General features: G+C 55.5%; 1 protein-coding gene across 1 annotated transcript; it reads left to right on the plus strand.

Annotated features, from left to right (window-relative positions):
- The first annotated feature begins 1,141 nt into the window (after nucleotides 1–1,141).
- GRK1 (G protein-coupled receptor kinase 1) lies at nucleotides 1,142–18,482 on the plus strand. The gene is made up of 7 exons (XM_028087383.1): nucleotides 1,142–1,840; nucleotides 3,598–3,725; nucleotides 8,619–8,776; nucleotides 9,304–9,387; nucleotides 14,719–14,843; nucleotides 17,058–17,259; nucleotides 18,184–18,482. The coding sequence occupies exons 1-7, from the start codon at nucleotides 1,142–1,144 to the stop codon at nucleotides 18,480–18,482; spliced, it is 1,695 nt and encodes a 564-aa protein (XP_027943184.1).
- The last annotated feature ends 324 nt before the right edge of the window (nucleotides 18,483–18,806 follow it).

Raw genomic sequence — 18,806 nt, forward strand, 5'->3', positions numbered from 1 at the left:
CCCCAGGTGTGCCCCAGGTGTGTCCCCCAGGGGTGTGCCCCAGGTGTGTCCCCCAGGGGTGTCCCCCAGGTGTGTCCCAGGTGTGTCCCCCAGGGCTGTGCCCCAGGTGTGCCCCAGGTGTGTGCCCCAGGTGTGTCCCCCAGGGCTGTGCCCCAGGTGTGCCCCAGGTGTGTCCCCCAGGGTGTGCCCCAGGTGTGCCCCAGGTGTGCCCCAGGGCTGTGCCCCAGGTGTGTCCCCCAGGTGTGTCCCAGGTGTGCCCCCCAGGTGTGCCCCAGGGCTGTGCCCCAGGTGTGTCCCAGGCCTCTTTACTCCCCTCTCACTCGTCTCTCTGTTTGGGGCCTCAGCCCTGGGTGTAGCTGGGGGTCTCCTGCTTCAGTCCTAACTTCACCTGAAGCTTCTCTAGGCATTTACGCTTTGCTGGCACAGCCCAGGAGAGGGGAGGGAGCTGCTGTGGAGCTAATCCCTCGGCAGGTGCTGGGGTTACCTTAGGTCCCCCGTGCGGGCAGGTGACCTGAAGGCAGGCTACTGTCAGTGTCAGGCCAGGTCCCCACATACTAACTAGCCCCCTGACAGTGGTTCCACCCTCAGACACCCCAGGAAGCTGTTCACTGCGCGGTTTCTTTCTCTCTGAATTCCTGTTATCAGCTGTTTTTCCTCCCACTTGGAATTTTTTTGAGACAAAAATGAAATATAGTGGGAAAGCCCCCACCCAGTGATCTTTATTGAGTCGGGGTTTCTCCTGGGCTCCTCTGCCTTCTGTTTGGCCTCCCATCCTGCAAGGGAACAAGCAGGCGCCCTGTCTACTGGGGCTGGGGGCCCGACGGGGCAGCTTCAGGGAGATGCTTCGGGGTCTGGAGTTTGTCCTTCCCGGTGGGCCCTGAGGAGGAAGCGGCAGGAAGGAGGGGCCGTCTAATCCTCCTGGAAGCAGCTTAGGGGATTGTCTTTTTTTGGCACCTGCTCTGTGACCCTGGGCTGGGATTTGGCCAGAGCTGTGTCAGCTGGGTTCCCTCGGCTCCCGGCGTGGCCCCCAGTCACCCTCACACCTGCTGGGACGCCTGCTGTCTGGGGAGGGCAGGGGGCACGGGCCTGGGGTGGCAGGTCAGGCCTCTTGTGCCTGACGCGGTGGGAGGCCAGCACCAGGATGGATTTCGGTTCCCTGGAGACGGTGGTGGCCAACTCGGCCTTCATTGCCGCCCGGGGCAGCTTCGACGGGAGCAGTGGCCCATCTTCTCGGGACAGGAAGTACCTGGCCAAGCTCAAGTTGCCCCCACTGTCCAGGTGTGAGGGCCTCCGTGAGAGCCTGGACCTGGCGTTTCCGAGTGTGTGCTCAGAGCAGCCCATCGGCAAGCGGCTGTTCCAGCAGTTCCTGGGGGCTGACGAGAGGCATGTGCCGGCTCTGGAGCTCTGGAAGGACATCGAAGACTATGACACAGCAGATGATGACCTCCGGCCACAGAAAGCCCGGGCCATCCTGGCCGAGTACCTGGAACCCCAGGCCAAGCTCTTCTGCAGCTTCCTGGATGAGGGGACAGTGGCGAAGGCCCGGGAGGGGCCTGTGGCGAGAGGGGATGGGCTCTTCCAGCCCCTGCTGCAGGCCACCCTTGCGCACCTGAGCGAGGCACCCTTCCAGGAGTACCTGGGCAGTCTGTATTTCCAGAGGTTCCTGCAGTGGAAGTGGCTGGAGGCCCAGCCGACGGGTGAGGACTGGTTCCTGGACTTCAGGGTCCTGGGGAAAGGTGGCTTCGGGGAGGTGTCCGCCTGCCAGATGAAGGCCACCGGCAAGCTGTATGCGTGCAAGAAGCTCAACAAGAAGAGACTCAAGAAAAGGAAGGGGTACCAGGTGGGCAGCCAGCCATTCATGGCGGTGGGAGGGCATCAGGGACCATGTCCAGCCCCATACAGCGCCCTTCATGGGCTGGCTCCTCGGCCCTGGGGACACCGGGCCCCTCCCGTTGGGCAGCCTTCTCGTCCTGAGCTAACGGTCTGGCCTGCGGGGCATGGAGGGGGCAGTCCACAGCTCTGCACCCACCCCCTGGCCTGGCTCTGCACACACACGGGGTTTGCCCCTCCTCAGAGGCGGCCTCTGTGTTTGTTGATGTGGGTGGTACTGCACATCCCACCAGACATCTATTTTTTAGAGATTTATTTTATTTATTTTTAAAGATTTTATTTATTTGAGAGAGAAAGAGAGGGAGAGCACACAAGTAGGGGAGTGGGAGAGAGAAGCAATCTTCCTGCCGAGCAGGGAGCCCAATGCAGGGCTCGATCCCAGGACCCTGAGATTATGACCTGAGCCGAAGGCAGACGCTTCAACAACTGAGCCACCAGGTGTCCCTAAAGATTTATTTTGGAGAGAGCGCATGCGAGCAGGGGCGGAGGGGCGGAGGGGCGGAGGGGCAGAGGGGCAGAGTCTTAAGTCGACTCCGCACTGAGCATAGAGCCTGATGCGGGGCTCAATCCCATGACCCTGAGCATGAGCTAAGCCGAAACCAAGACTCAGATGCTCAACCGACTGAGCCACGTGGGGGCCCCTCCTGCCAGCCTTCTTTGTGTTTTCACTACTACCGTGAAATTGGGGAGTAGGTGTTAAGAGGGGCTGTTGGTTCTTTACCCCGGCTTTCTGGAGCTCTCCACGCACTGGCTTGTGCTATGATGGAGGGCACACTGGGAGTCCAGCCAGGCCGGGCAGCATCTGCCTTGTCTTCCCCGGGCCACGGGGGACCAAGGCACAGCGTGTTGCTGCCTGGGGTCTCCTGTCCCCAACAGGGGTCAGACTCCCTTTCGGCCGGACAGCAAAAGCTGCTGTGTCATAGGAGTTCCCCTCCCGTCCTACGTGGTTCCCGTCCTGTCCTGCCACACAGTGCAAATGCAGCTTTTGGGGTAAATAGCAGCCACCAAGGGTGCCCACCCCGGGGTTTCTCGATAGTGCTGTCCCCTTGGGGCTGCAGGGGCATGCAGGCATCCTTCACAGCGGTCCACGTGTCGTCCTAACCCACAGTGTCTTCTGTCCCGAGTTCAGGGTCCTCATTGAACTTATTACTCAGGAAGACCCGAAATCTGCCCTGCAGTGTGGATGCAGAGGGGCCTTCCGGAACACCAAGAATTCCTCCTTCACAAAGGAATTGTACTGTCCCTTCCCAAACACAACTTTAAAAAATGTGTTAAATGGACAGAAAATGAGCAGGTGCTGGTGGGCCCCTGGCTGTCCGCTGTCCACGGGCCTGGAGGGAGGATCGGGTCTGGGCGAGCTGGTCAGGTGTAAGGAACGGCTGGAAGGAGGGTCAGCTCTGAGCAAGGGCCGTGCTGGACCCTCACCCAGTGCTGTGAAGGCTGGTGGTCCGACTCCTGCCTCCTTGCTGGAGGCTCCAGGAAGCCTGGAGTCCTTGGTACAGGCACACGTTTGCATGATTGCTTTGGTCTCTGGGAATGGGACAAGTGAGACATGTCTGTAAGTTATTTGCAGTTGCTTTATGCAAGCTGCGTCAAGTAACTTTGCAACTCTGTTGCTATTTTCTGGTATTTTCTGGTACTCGCTCTTTTCAGTGACATCACTTTCCTGCTTAAACCTGGGTACTGATTTGACATCTTGCTTTTCAGGGTGCTATGGTAGAGAAGAAGATTCTAGCAAAGGTACACAGCAGGTTTATAGTCTCTCTGGCCTATGCATTTGAAACCAAAACTGACCTCTGTCTGGTGATGACTATCATGAATGGAGGCGACATAAGGTAAATGGGGCAGCTGGGGCTAGGAGGGTTCGAGCAGTCGAGCTTGGTGAGGGGTCTCAGGGGCCCAGGGGGCTGCCCACATGTGCAGAGAACATGGTGACACCAAGGAGAAGCCCTGGGCCCCCATCAACATGCTCCTCTGTCCCCGGGTTGCTGACATTCCAGGTGGTGTGTCCTTGGTCTTACATGAAATGCGGGGCCATGGGGAGGTTGGCCCATGGCTCTCTAGTTCCTGGGGGACCTCCAGTCCCTGGGGACCTGGGTTGTGTGGCCGCACAGGGTAGAGGTGCCAGGAGCACGAGGCGCCGGGGTGAGGGCAGTCGGGTGGCAGGTGAGTGCAGGGTGGGTGGGGGCGCAGCTGGGGGCACTACATTATGGCCTGCTCTTGGGGATGGTGGCAGAGCTGGAAACACGATGTAGCCAACTTCGGGAACCATGGCTTTGGTCAGTGGATACAGTCCCTGGATTTGTGGGAGGTTTGAGGGCCCGGCCCTGGGCTCCTGGGGGAAGTCAGACCACTGACTCTCAGTGGGGAAACCCAGGCAATCAGACCGCTCTCGCCTCTGTGTGCTGGTCTGTAAAATGGGGATAAAGAATAATCCTGGTGTTCTTGGGGCATTGTGGAGAGTACATTAGTATGTGTACGAAACCTGAAGGAGTGTCACGTGTCACACAAACGGGGCCCCTGCTGTTGGTGTTATGTGCAAGACCTCGGCCTGCATTCTTCCTGCTGGATTCATCCCCACTGAAGCTCTGTCAGGTGTTTGTTGGCCCCATTTTCCAGGTGGGAATTCTGAGGCTACATGGAAGAGGGGAAGAGACTGGGAAGTACACACAACATGACTTAAAGAGAGCAGAGATGATCATGACACTGTCCTGTACTGCACCATACTACACTGTACTGCACTGTACTATACTGTACTACACCGTACTACACTATACTGCACCGTACCACACCATACTGCACCGTACCACACCATACTGCACCGTACCACACCACACTGTCCTGTACTACACCATACTACATTATACTACACTGTACTACACCACACTGTCCTGTACTACACCGTACTACACTATACTACACTGTATTACACCATACTGCACCGAACTACACCATACTACACCGTGCTACACCACACTGTCCTGTACTGCACCATACTACACTATGCTACACTGTACTACACCATATCGTACTGCACTGTCCTATACTACACCATACTACACTATACTGCACCGTACCACACCATACTGCACCGTACCACACCATACTGCACCATACCACACCACACTGTCCTGTACTACACCATACTACACTATACTACACTGTACTACACCACACTGTCCTGTACTACACCGTACTACACTATACTACACTGTACTACACCATACTGCACCGTACTACACCATACTACACTGTGCTACACCACACTGTCCTGTACTGCACCATACTACACTATGCTACACTGTACTACACCATATCGTACTGCACTGTCCTATACTACACTGTACTACACTATACTGCACCGTACTACACCATACTGCACCGTACTGCACCATACCGCACCGTGCTACACCATACTGCACCGTACTACACCATACTACACTGTGCTACACCACACTGTCCTATACTGCACCATACTACACTATGCTACACCACACTGTCCTGTACTGCGCCATACTACACTATGCTACACTGTACTACACCATATCGTACTGCACTGTCCTATACTACACCGTACTACACTATACTGCACCGTACTACACCATACTGCACCGTACTGCACCATACTGCACCGTGCTACACCATACTACACTATACTACACCGTACTACACCACTGTCCTGTACTGCACCATACTACACTATGCTACACTGTACTACACCATATCATACCACACTGTCCTATACTACACTGTACTACACTATACTACACTGTACTATACCACACTGCCCTGTACTGCACCGTACCACACTATACTACACCGTACCACACTATACTACACCGTACCACACCATACTGCACCGTACTACACCATACTACACCGTACTACACCATACTGCACCGTACTACACCATACTGCACCGTACCACACTATACTGCACCGTACCACACCATACTGCACCTACTACACCATACTGCACCATACTACACCATACTACACTGTACTACACCATACTATGCCATACTGTCCTATACTGCACCATGCTACACCACACTGTCCTGTACTGCACCGTATTACACTATACTACACTGTACTACACCGCACTGCCCTGTACTGTACCATACTACACTATGCTACATTGTACTACACCATATCATACTGCACTGTCCTATACTACACTGTAGTATGCCACACTGCCCTGTACTGCACCATACTACACTATGCTACACCGTACTACACCATATCGTACTGCACTGTCCTGTACTACACCATACTACACCATACTGTACTAATCTACACCGTAGTACACCACACTGCCCTGTACTGCACCATACTACACTGTGCTACACTGTACTACACCATATCGTACTGCACTGTCCTATACTACACCGTACTACACTATACTACACTGTACTACACCACACTGCCCTGTACTGCACCATACTACACTATGCTACACCGTACTACACCATATCGTACTGCACTGTCCTGTACTACACCATACTACACCATACTGTACTAATCTACACCGTAGTACACCACACTGCCCTGTACTGCACCATACTACACTGTGCTACACTGTACTACACCATATCGTACTGCACTGTCCTATACTACACCGTACTACACTATACTACACTGTACTACACCACACTGCCCTGTACTGCACCATACTACACTGTGCTACACCATACTATGCCATACTGTCCTATACTGCACCATGCTACACCACACTGTCCTGTACTGCACCGTATTACACTATACTACACTGTACTACACCGCACTGCCCTGTACTGTACCATACTACACTATGCTACATTGTACTACACCATATCATACTGCACTGTCCTATACTACACTGTAGTATGCCACACTGCCCTGTACTGCACCATACTACACTATGCTACACCGTACTACACCATATCGTACTGCACTGTCCTGTACTACACCATACTACACCATACTGTACTAATCTACACCGTACTACACCACACTGTCCTGTACTGCACCATACTACACTATGCTACACTGTACTACACCACACTGCCCTGTACTGCACCATACTACACTGTGCTACACCATACTACACCATACTGCAGTATTCTACAGTATATTATACTACATATTGCTATGTGGCACTACACTATACCATACTCCACTACACTACCCTATACTAGATCGTGTACACCATACTACAGTACACAATATTAAACAGCACACTACACTGTACCATGCTATACCATAATACATTATATGAGATTATACTACACTACACCACACTGTATAATACTATACTACACTATACTGCTCTATACTATACCATTCTCTCCTATGCTACTTTTACCACACTGTACCCCAGCACACCATACCACACTGTGCCGTACCATGCTACTCTCTATTACACTACACCACAACATACATGCTACACTGTGCTATACTCCACTTCCTATACTACATTACACTGCACCATGCTGCACTACATGATATTACACTGTAGGACACTCTACTACACTGTACCACACCACACTGCACCATCATACACCATAGTACACTGTGTTATACTATATCATTCTACACTACATTGCTGTGTACTACACCATACATACTACACCATACCATACTATGCCATACTGTGTCATACTGCACTACTCTACATTACACTGCATTATGCTACACTACACCACACTCTATTACACTATGCTGCACCCTGCTACGTGATACCGCGCTGTGCCGTAGCACGCCATACTGCACCCTGCTATGTCATACCGCACGACACTATACAGGACCATACTCTGCATACTATGCTACACTGTGCTATGCTCTACTATATACCACACTGGACTGAGAAGTGTATCATACTATATTACTATACTATATGGTGCTGTGTCATACTGTCCTGCCCCTTGCGGCACTACATTGTACTCTATTACACTGTGGTACTCTATGCTTAAGTATAGCACACTATGTCACACTATACTACATTACACTTCTCTTCTGTAGCATCTTAGGCTCCACTACCTTGTACTACACTCTACTACATATACTGCACCACACTATACTATAATATAAACGTAATACAAAAGCCATTTATCTTGTCATCGTGGCTGATTTGAGGTTTTCTCTCCTGTTTTCTTGGCCCACCTCTTGCCGCCGGCTATCTGCTATAAATAGTCGGTTTCTTTTATTCGTTAGGTGTTACTTTTCTGTAGAATGTAATAGTGGAAAAGATGAGAAAGCGCAGTCCCAGCGGAGGAGGGAAGCTGGAAGGAGACCCATGGCGGGCCCACCCAGGAGTCCGTGTGCTTGGAGCCAATATGCTTACCCAGACACTGTATTGACTGCTTGTGGTTGAGGTGACTCAGGCTGCTTGCCCAGGCTTCCTTCACTGCCCTCTGCCCTGCCTCCTTTGGCGATGGTGAAGTGGCTTCAGGGTCCATTTCCTAGCCGGTGCAGGCGAGGGTCAGGGAGGTGGGGAGAGCAGTGTGCTCTTCCCTTCTGCTCCTCTCCTAACGGTTGTGGTGGGGGGTTCTGTGAGGGCACATACACCAGCTACCAGGGGCTCTTGGCATTGCTGCAGGCTCTTCCGGCAGATGCCAAGGCCCCATGACAACCAGACTCTGCTAATACAGCATGGGTCCTGAGGCCCTCACTGTTCCCTGAGATTTTACTTCCCGTGCACCCTGCTCACTGTGCCAGAGAAGCATGGCCTCTGTGTGGTCTGGCCCCAGGTACCACATCTACAACGTGAATGAGCAGAACCCTGGCTTCCAGGAGCCCCGCGCTGTCTTCTACACGGCCCAGATCGTCAGTGGCCTGGAGCACCTGCATCAGAGGGGCATTGTCTACCGAGACCTCAAGCCTGAGAACGTACTTCTAGACGATGATGGTGAGGTGGCCTCCCCTCTCAGGTTCCCCTCACCCAGTCTCCCCCACTCCCCATTTCTCCTCCTCCCAGCTTCCCCTCCTGGCCTCCTCCTGCCCAGACTGCCCTTGCCAGGCTCTCCTCCGTGGCCCAGCGGATCTTCAGTAGGAGGATAGGCTGGTTCCTCTTTCTGCCTTTTGAGGGATTCTCATCAGAAGGTAGCAGAGATCTAGATTTTCTTTCTGTCCCTTGGACACCCTCCCTTTGTGTCACTAAGTCATGCAAATGTGGGGCATTCTTGAAACGGTTTTGGGTGGATTGTGCCTCCAATCACAGTGGCGGGTGCTGCTGGGGCCCCTATGTCCCTCTGTAGTCTGGCTGGGAGGGCAGAGGCCTCAGGGCCCTGGGGTGGGTGTGTGCTGCACATGCGTGTTCGTGGGCGTGTGTGTGTGTGTGTGCAGAGGCTGCCCTTGGCTCCTGCAGGCTCAGGGAACACCAGGTGCCTTTGTTCTGTGGGGCCGCGGGTGACCTCAGCCCATGTTTGTTTTTAGGCAATATCCGAATTTCTGACCTTGGGCTGGCTGTGGAGCTGAAGGACGGGCAGACCAAGACCAAGGGCTATGCGGGCACCCCAGGTTAGCACCTGAAATCAAGGGTGGGGCAGCCTCTTTTGCAGGGGGCAGGGAACGAGGCCGTAGGGGTCCTTGGGGTCCCCATCCCTCATAGCAAGTAGTAGAACCACTCGGTGTGGCCAGTGGATGTGCCTCTGGCAGCTGACACCCAGTGGCAGGGGTGATCCCTCCCACCTTTTGGCTTTGGCGTGCCACCGCCTCTGTGATGGGAGCTTCTGCCTTCAGTGGCTTCCTGGACATTAGCAGAGAGTGTTTGGAGTGCCCAGCCCTGTTGGTTGGAGCCCCGAGGATCTGCAGTAGATCACCAGCTGTACCCTCAACTGTACTAACACCGCCCCCAAGGTGGGCAGACTGGGAGAGCTGTGAGGGGTACCCAGCCCCCACCACCATGTGGCCAGGGCCTTCGCTGTTCAAGGGAGTCCAGGGTGGGCTGTGAGGCAGGTGGGGGTGGCCCTGTAGGAGAGGGGGCTGCCCGTGTCCAGTATGTGTGCATGTGTGGGTGCATGCACACGTGTGTCTGTGTGTTTGCATGTGTATGCATCTATGTGTGCATGTGTGTGCGTGCACGTGTGTGTCTGTTTGCATGTGTGCACGTGTGTGTCTGTGTGTTTGCATGTGTGTGCACATGCACATGTGTGTATGTGTGTGCACGTGTGTCTGTGTTTGCGTGTGTGTGCACATGCACATGTGTGTCTGTGTTTGCATGTGTATGAATATGTGTGTGCGCATGTGTCTGTGTGTGTGCGTGTGTGTGCACATGCACGTGTGTCTGTGTTTGCGTGTGTATGTGTCCGGGTGTGCATGTGTGTGTGCATGCACAACACGTTCTGCTGCCCCCCCACTTCGACTCAGCCCAGGCGGGGAGGGAAGAAGCGCTGCGGACGACAGAGGGGACCCTCCAGAGTCGGGGTGGACACAGCAGGCAGCCCGGACTGCAGGGGGGGTCAGTGCCACGATGCTGCCTCTGGTCTGCGGCACCTGGGGGTCAGTCCCCTGCCCTTCCAGGTTCCGGAAGGTCCAGGGATTCTCAGCAGGTGCCTCCCGGGTTGATTTGGCTTTGAGGAGAAACTGCTGCCACTGGGATTTGGGGCCACTTGGACCTTGTTTTGTGTCTCTGGATCCTCCTGTCCTGTGCTCTGGGCCCTTTTTGGGTTTGTCCCTGCGGCTCTGTCCTCATCTGGGGCTTCATTTAGGGAAGGTCCTTCCTATCTGAGTTTTCCAGATCCTTGTCCAGAATCTATAAAGTTCCTGCTCTGAGTGTGACCATGTGAGTGGAAACACTCCTCACATATTTTAGGGTGATTCAAATCATTGGGAGAAAGCCCCAGAGAATAAGGCACCACAGGCTGGATTCCAAGTAGTCCGACTCTGAGTGTGAGGGCCCTGCCGGCCGCCAGAGGGCCCCCCACCCCCGGTTTTGCTGTGGCCACTGCCTTTCTCTGAGCAGAGGAAGCAGAGGACGCATCTTTTGAGCATTTGGGGTCAGGTGCAGGGTGTGACCTGCAAAGAGACGCAGTAGATGGGAAGGTTAGGGTATAGGTTGGGGTGCAGCGTACTGTGTCCCTCTCGCTGGCCTCCCTGCACCCTGCCTGCTGGGCCCCTGCTGCCGAGCCCCTGCACACACTCAGTGAGCCATGATCGGGCACAGAGGGGCTGTGAGTGTGCCTTCTGAACCCACAGGGTTTCCAGCCCGGACATGGGCCTGGGGCCACGTGAGGAGGGATTAATAACTAGACTGAGGAGTGTTCACTCACTCATTCATCTGCTCACCCACTCATCTGCTCACTCACTCACTCACTCACTCACCTGCTCACTCACTCACTCACCTGCTCACTCACTCACTCACTCACTCACGCACTTACCTGCTCACTCACTCATTCACTCACCCACTCACCTCACTCACGCACTTACCTGCTCACTCACTCATTCACCTGCTCACTCACTCACTCACCTGCTCACTCACTCATTCACTCACTCACTCACCTGCTCACTCACTCATTCACCTGCTCACTCATTCACTCACTCACTCACCTGCTCACTCACTCATTCACCTGCTCACTCACTCACTCACCTGCTCACTCACTCATTCACTCACTCACTCACTCACCTGCTCACTCACGCACTTACCTGCTCACTCACTCATCTGCTCACTCATTCACTCACCCACTCACCTGCTCACTCACTCACTCACCTGCTCACTCACTCACTCACCTGCTCACTCACCCACTCACCTGCTCACTCACTCATCTGCTCACTCATTCACTCACCCACTCACCTGCTCACTCACCCACTCACCTGCTCACTCACTCACGTGCTCACTCACTCATTCACTCACTCACTCACCTGCTCACTCACTCACTCACCTGCTCACTCACTCATTCACCTGCTCACTCACCCACTCACCTGCTCACTCACTCATCTGCTCACTCATTCACTCACCCACTCACCTGCTCACTCACCCACTCACCCACTCACTTGCTCTCTCACTCACGTGCTCACTCACTCATTCACTCACGCACTTACCTGCTCACTCACTCATCTGCTCACTCATTCACTCACCCACTCACCTGCTCACTCACCCACTCACCTGCTCACTCACTCACGTGCTCACTCACTCATTCACTCACTTACTCACCTGCTCACTCACGCACTTACCTGCTCACTCACTCATCTGCTCACTCATTCACTCACCCACTCACCTGCTCACTCACTCATTCACCTGCTCACCCCCCTGCTCACCTGCTCACCCACTCATCTGCTCACTCACTCACTCACTCACCTGCTCACTCACTCACTCACCTGCTCACTCACTCACTCACTCACTCACGCACTTACCTGCTCACTCACTCACTCACTCACCTGCTCACTCACTCACTCACCTGCTCACTCACTCATCTGCTCACTCACTCACTCACTCACTCACCTGCTCACCCACTCATCTGCTCACTCACTCACTCACTCACTCACGCACTTACCTGCTCACTCACTCATTCACTCACCCACTCACCTCACTCACTCACTCACCTGCTCACTCACTCACTCACCTGCTCACTCACTCACGTGCTCACTCACTCATTCACTCACTCACTCACCTGCTCACTCACTCACTCATCTGCTCACTCACTCACCTGCTCACTCACTCATTCACTCACTCACTCACCTGCTCACTCACTCACTCATCTGCTCACTCACTCATTCACCTGCTCACTCACCCACTCACCTGCTCACTCACTCATCTGCTCACTCATTCACTCACCCACTCACCTGCTCACTCACCCACTCACCCACTCACCTGCTCACTCACTCACGTGCTCACTCACTCATTCACTCACTCACCTGCTCACTCACTCATTCACTCACTCACTCACCTGCTCACTCACTCACTCACCTGCTCACTCACTCATTCACCTGCTCACTCACCCACTCACCTGCTCACTCACTCATCTGCTCACTCATTCACTCACCCACTCACCTGCTCACTCACCCACTCACCCACTCACCTGCTCACTCACTCACGTGCTCACTCACTCATTCACTCACTCACTCACCTGCTCACTCACGCACTTACCTGCTCACTCACTCATCTGCTCACTCATTCACTCACCCACTCACCTGCTCACTCACCCACTCACCTGCTCACTCACTCACGTGCTCACTCATTCACTCACTCACTCACCTGCTCACTCACGCACTTACCTGCTCACTCACTCATCTGCTCACTCATTCACTCACCCACTCACCTGCTCACTCACTCATTCACCTGCTCACCCCCCTGCTCACCTGCTCACCCACTCATCTGCTCACTCACTCACTCACTCACCTGCTCACTCACTCACTCACCTGCTCACTCACTCACTCACTCACTCACGCACTTACCTGCTCACTCACTCACTCACTCACCTGCTCACTCACTCACTCACCTGCTCACTCACTCATCTGCTCACTCACTCACTCACTCACTCACTCACCTGCTCACCCACTCATCTGCTCACTCACTCACTCACTCACTCACTCACGCACTTACCTGCTCACTCACTCATTCACTCACCCACTCACCTCACTCACTCACTCACCTGCTCACTCACTCACTCACCTGCTCACTCACTCACGTGCTCACTCACTCATTCACTCACTCACTCACCTGCTCACTCACTCACTCATCTGCTCACTCACTCACCTGCTCACTCACTCATTCACTCACTCACTCACCTGCTCACTCACTCATTCACTCACCCACTCACCTGCTCACTCACTCAGTGGCTCACTCACTCATTCACTCGTTCACTCAGTCACTTACTCATTCTCTCACTCATTCACTCAGTCACTCACCTGCTCGTTCAGGTGACAGACGTTTACCTGTACTTACTTTGTCCCAGGTGTCATGTAGGTCCTCGGGATACAAAATGATGTGTTACCCAGATTGAGTTGGACAGCAGACCAGAGGCGCCACTGGGGTGTTTGCTGCAGAAATGGATCCCTTCCCTGCGGCCTGCTGTGCCTTTCTCCCAGACCCTGTTTTAATCTAGAAGTGGTGGGCTGTTAAACGTGTCTTTCTTACAGCATCTGAGCCATCTAAACAATAGTGTAATTCCTGGAAAAGGGGACCTACAAAGGGGTGAAGGGATGTCGGGGCCAGGAGGGTCTATGGAATTCCACACCTGCGACCTCTAAGGGGCGGGGTGAGTCTGTGGTCACATCAGCTTGACTGCTGTTGCTGAGCACATCCGCTCTCGGAGACTGGCTGTGAGCATGGTGTATCGAGGGCCAGAAGGGACCAGAAATCAACAGACACGTTAGCTTTCCTTCCTCAGAATGTCTGAAGCCGTCAGGCACAGAAGTCACCCGTGCCCCAGCTCCCCGAATGTGGCACAGATCTGGCAGTGGTGGGCGTCTGGACAGCTCTTTGGGGTGTGTTGGCTTAAACTGGTCCTTCTGTGCCCTTTCGGGAAGGGGCCAGTACTGCCTGACCACACACACCTACGACGCCACGGCTCACCGTTGTGCCTGTCTGCCGTGGCGTGCCCCAGGGAGATGGAGCTTCACAGCTTATGTGAGGAAGCTGCTTAGCCAGGGGCAGTTTAGCCTGAAAGAGACACTCAGCAATGTCTGGAAACATTTTTGGGTGCGACAACTGGGGGCTCCAAGTACTGGTGTGGGCCGGGATGCTGCTCCCCACCACGTGGTGCACCGGGCAGCCCCACCACAGAAGGGACAGGGCGCGGAGCCCACAGCCGTGCATGTGGCGCTGTCTGTCACGCGCCTGCCCGGGCAGGGTACGTGCTCACCACCAGGCCCTGCGTCTGACTGAGTCTGTGCACGGTTCTTGCCCGGCAGGTTTCATGGCCCCCGAGCTGTTGCGGGGCGAGGAGTACGACTTCTCTGTGGACTACTTCGCCCTGGGCGTCACGCTGTATGAGATGATCGCAGCCAGAGGGCCCTTCCGTGCCCGAGGAGAGAAGGTAGGAGGTCACTCAGCATGTGTCCAGCAGCTGCTCTGTGACCACCCTCCGTGTGGCGGCCGCTGTTCAGGCCTAGAGCACGAGGGTTCTTGTGGTAAATCCTTCTGGGCAGGAGAGGGGACACGGTGTCCTCATCTCGTGGAGCCTCCCACAGTAGGATGCATTTTAGGACCAGCCGTGCCTGGACCTCCCCAAACCCACCCCCACGAGCAGCCCGCAGCCCCCCACCCAGGCCAAGCCAGTCCCTCCCCCGCTTCGTGCTTCTACTGTAGACCAGCGAGCCCTCCGTCTGGCCCGTCAGCCTTTCTGAATAGGGGGCAGTGGGCATCGCATCGCTGTGCCCTGACCCCGGGGCCCCATGCCCTCCTCCTGCACTGTCTGCCCCAGAGTCTAGTGGGGGGTGCTCCTGGTACAGCCCCCAGAGCCACAAATACAGGCTCACCTTGGAGACCTCGTGGGTCCAGCTCAGACCACTGCAATAAGGCAGATGCCATGGTCAAGCGAGTCAAATGAACTTCTTGGTTTCCCGGTGCACATAACAGTTATGTTTACAGCAAGCTGGAGTCTCCTGAGTGTGCAGTGGTGGTGTATCTAAAAAATCGTCGGTGTACCTTGATTAACAAACACTTGATAGCTAACCGTCCTCAGGGTTTTCAGTGAGTTGTGATCACTGGCTGCAGATCTAAAAACTGTAGTAATAATGAACACGTTTGAAATATTGTGAGAATCACCAGAATGTGACAGAGACATGAAGTGAGCACAGGCTGTGGGAAAAATGGTGCCGACAGACTCGCTCGAGGCAGTGTTGCCGTAACCTTCCATTTGTGAAGATGCAGTTTTCTTGAAGTACAATGAAGAGGTGTGCCCATAGACGGCATCTGGGGGCCTCATCTGCTGTTCCGATCGAACGGAGAAAAGCCAGCCTCTTCTTGCCGGGTGGTGCAGGCGGCTCCGAGGCACGGCGGTTGGCCGGGTGTGAGGGAACCAGAGCCGAGGGGGCATCGCGGGGCCGTGTAAACAGTAGTCTGTAGATGCACCCGGAGGTCACGCCCTTCACTTTCTTCTGTGGGGTCTCCTGGTGTGTCCGTCTGCAGGCCCACTCTGGTCCTGGGACAGCTGTGAGAACAAACCACGTCCCCGGTCTTCCGAGAGCAGAGGGTCTCACGTGGCTAACACGTAGCTGCGCCGTGTCTCCGCACGTCCGCCCTGACTCTGCTCACCCGCTCTCTCTCCTGACTTGCAACCACTCGGAAGAACAAGATGAGGCAGTGTGGTGTGGGACCATGCGTAGGGGCCTGGCCTCGGGCCACAGGAGAGGCCCCAGCACAGAGCGCTCACTGACCACGGCCTGACCAGAACCCCGGTTTTCTGTGTGTGAATGAGCCTGATGCGCACAGGCAAGAAGCACATGGCGGCCCACCGTGGCTCCTTGTCTCACGGCCTGCAGGAGGGCGAGGGTCAGACCTGGAGGGTAACTGTGGGTGGGCCCGTTGCTGTGCAATTTTAGGAAAGGCAAATCTAGCGTGTGGTGAGAGCAGACGGCCAGTGTTCCCCGAGCTGTGGTGGTGATGGGCTGCAAAGGGCACAGGGCGCATCTGGGGTCCTCGTGGGGCTCCCTGCTGACTGTCCAGGCCCTTCACCCCGTCACTGGGAACGGGCTTCTGTGGTATGTAGATTATACTCCGTAAAGCGGACGCAATCAGGCACCACAGACTGGCTGTTAGTACCTGTCAGGAGACCTGTGCCCGCTCGGTCTGTAAGTCGGCTCTTTGTCACTTTCCTGTTCTCTCCAGAGGGTGAAGGATGGTTCCGTCAATGCGCCCAGGCCCCGACCAGAGCTCCCCGGGCCCCACACCCCACCCTTGACCAGCACCGTCGGGGCTTCGCTCCTCGGACTGCAGGAGCCCTTTACATACTCATATGCTGGGGCGGGGACACACACTCAGGGCCGGCGCCACCTCCGCCCCTCACCACCTCTGCCCCTCACCTCTGCCGTCGCCTCCGCCTTCACTTCCACCCCTCACCTCCGCCCCTCACCTCCATCCCTCACCTCCGCCTTCACCTCCACCCCCCACCTCCATCCCTCACCTCCGCCCCTCACCTCCACCCACCACCTCTGCCTGGGGTCTTCCCGGGAAGTAGGCTGGCCGAGCCGGGCACAGACCTCTGTGGGCTCAGCGGGCTTCGCGTGACGTGGTGTGTCCTGCTGCGTAGGTGGAGAACAAGGAGCTGAAGCAGAGGATCCTCTCTGAGGCGGTCAAGTACTCGGACAAGTTCAGCCAGGCCAGCAAGGACTTCTGCGAGGCGCTGCTGGAGAAGGACCCTGAGAAGCGCCTGGGGTTCAGAGACGGGACATGTGATGGGCTCCGTGCCAACCCCCTCTTCAAAGATATTAACTGGAGACAGCTGGAGGCGGGTACGTCCACATGTCTTTGGACCTGGGGGGCTGTGGGGAAGGATGGGTCCATCGGGAGGTCCAGGCCTGGTGTTAACATACAGGTTTCTTGGGTTGGTGGAGGCTGGATGGGATGCGTGGGGGACATGCTGCTTACCTTTGAACTGAGGATCCAAACCCGCTGCTGTGAATTTCTATGCCCATACTTTTAAGGAGCCCCTGATCCGAGACTGTGCAGAATTCCTCCAGCTGTCCGCTGGGGAGAAACTTGTTCATTCAACCAGCGTGTGTTGTCAGGTGTTGGGTGCGGAATGCTGCACACAGGTGCATGTGTGTGGACATGGCCCCACCCCCAGAGCCTACAGGAGGCCATGTGAACACGGGACTCCCCGCAGGGGCCCGAGGAGAGAAGTTACACTTGCACGGAAGGGGCTCTGCATGGGGAAGCCAGGAGCCGGGAGAGGCTGGGGCTAGGGTGGGTTCCAAGGCCACTGCATGGGTCTGGCAGGATGCTCAGCCCAGGAGCCGCATGGAAGGGAAGGGCACTAGGGCCGATGGGGATCACGTGGCCGGCATTCTGTATCTGGTGACTAAGGCACCAGGGCTCCTGAGCAGGTTGGGAGAGATGCCAGCTTTGGAAAGAAAACAGGGAGCTCAGTCCTGAGGCTGCTGGGTTCGAGGTGTCCCACCTGCAGACAGTGAAGCCCCTGGGGAGGCTGGCGTGAGGACGCAGGTCAGACCACACCATCCTTCGCCATGGGCCCCCAGGGAAGCGCATCCAGCCAGGACGCTGAGGCTCTTGCGTCTTGTTCAGTGGGCCGTGGGGCACCTGGAGACCTTTCTTGAGCCGCCGGGACACCCTGGGCTGGGCGACCCTGCTCACTGAGTACACGGCTGTTCCCTTCCATCCACGCGTTGTACGTCCTGTGCTCTCTCTCCTCACAGGGATGCTGACGCCTCCCTTTGTCCCGGACTCCAGGACGGTCTATGCCAAGAACATCCAGGATGTGGGCACCTTCTCCACCGTCAAGGGCGTGACCTTCGACAAAGCCGATGCGGAGTTCTTCCAGGAATTCGCGACTGGCAATTGCCCCATTCCCTGGCAGGAGGAGATGATCGAGATGGGCGTGTTCGCAGAGCTGAATGTGTGGCGCTCTGATGGGCAGATGCCCGATGACATGAAGGGGGTTGCTGTGGAGGAGGCAGCCTCAGCGTCCAAGTCTGGGATGTGTCTGGTGTCCTAAATGTGTAGGAAAAGGGAGCTCTGTGGCCCACAGGGGTGAAAGCACCTGTGTGAGTCGCTGGGCTCCCGCAGCGCTGTCAGGGGACAGGCAAGGAGTGGACAGATGTCCAGCCTGTAAATAGTCTGCTTCCTTTGCCCCATTTCACTCAGAAAGACACAACAGTGGTTCCCAGATGGACCAGAGCGCCATGCACAACTCAAGGACTCTTGTGGGTGTCTCAGCCAGCAGCGGTGTGTGCCGCCAGGGTGAAGGGCTGCTCATACCAGAGGATGCTGTGTGTGTTCCTGGCAGCTTCCCAGAGCCCTGCCCTTGGTGGGAGGCCTT

The sequence above is a fragment of the Eumetopias jubatus genome, unplaced genomic scaffold (genome assembly GCF_037043125.1).
Source record: "Eumetopias jubatus isolate StellerSeaLion01/CBP00866 unplaced genomic scaffold, mEumJub1_p1.0 scaffold_3, whole genome shotgun sequence".
NCBI lineage: Eukaryota > Metazoa > Chordata > Mammalia > Carnivora > Otariidae > Eumetopias > Eumetopias jubatus.

Bases quoted from the DNA above. Each gene is read 5' to 3' on its own strand.
- GRK1 (XM_028087383.1), top strand. From the start codon at position 1,142: ATGGATTTCGGTTCCCTGGAGACGGTGGTGGCCAACTCGGCCTTCATT. The intron at 9,388-14,718 runs GTTAGCACCTGA...CTTGCCCGGCAG, and splicing joins GGGCTATGCGGGCACCCCAG to GTTTCATGGCCCCCGAGCTG. The intron at 14,844-17,057 runs GTAGGAGGTCAC...CCTGCTGCGTAG, and splicing joins TCCGTGCCCGAGGAGAGAAG to GTGGAGAACAAGGAGCTGAA.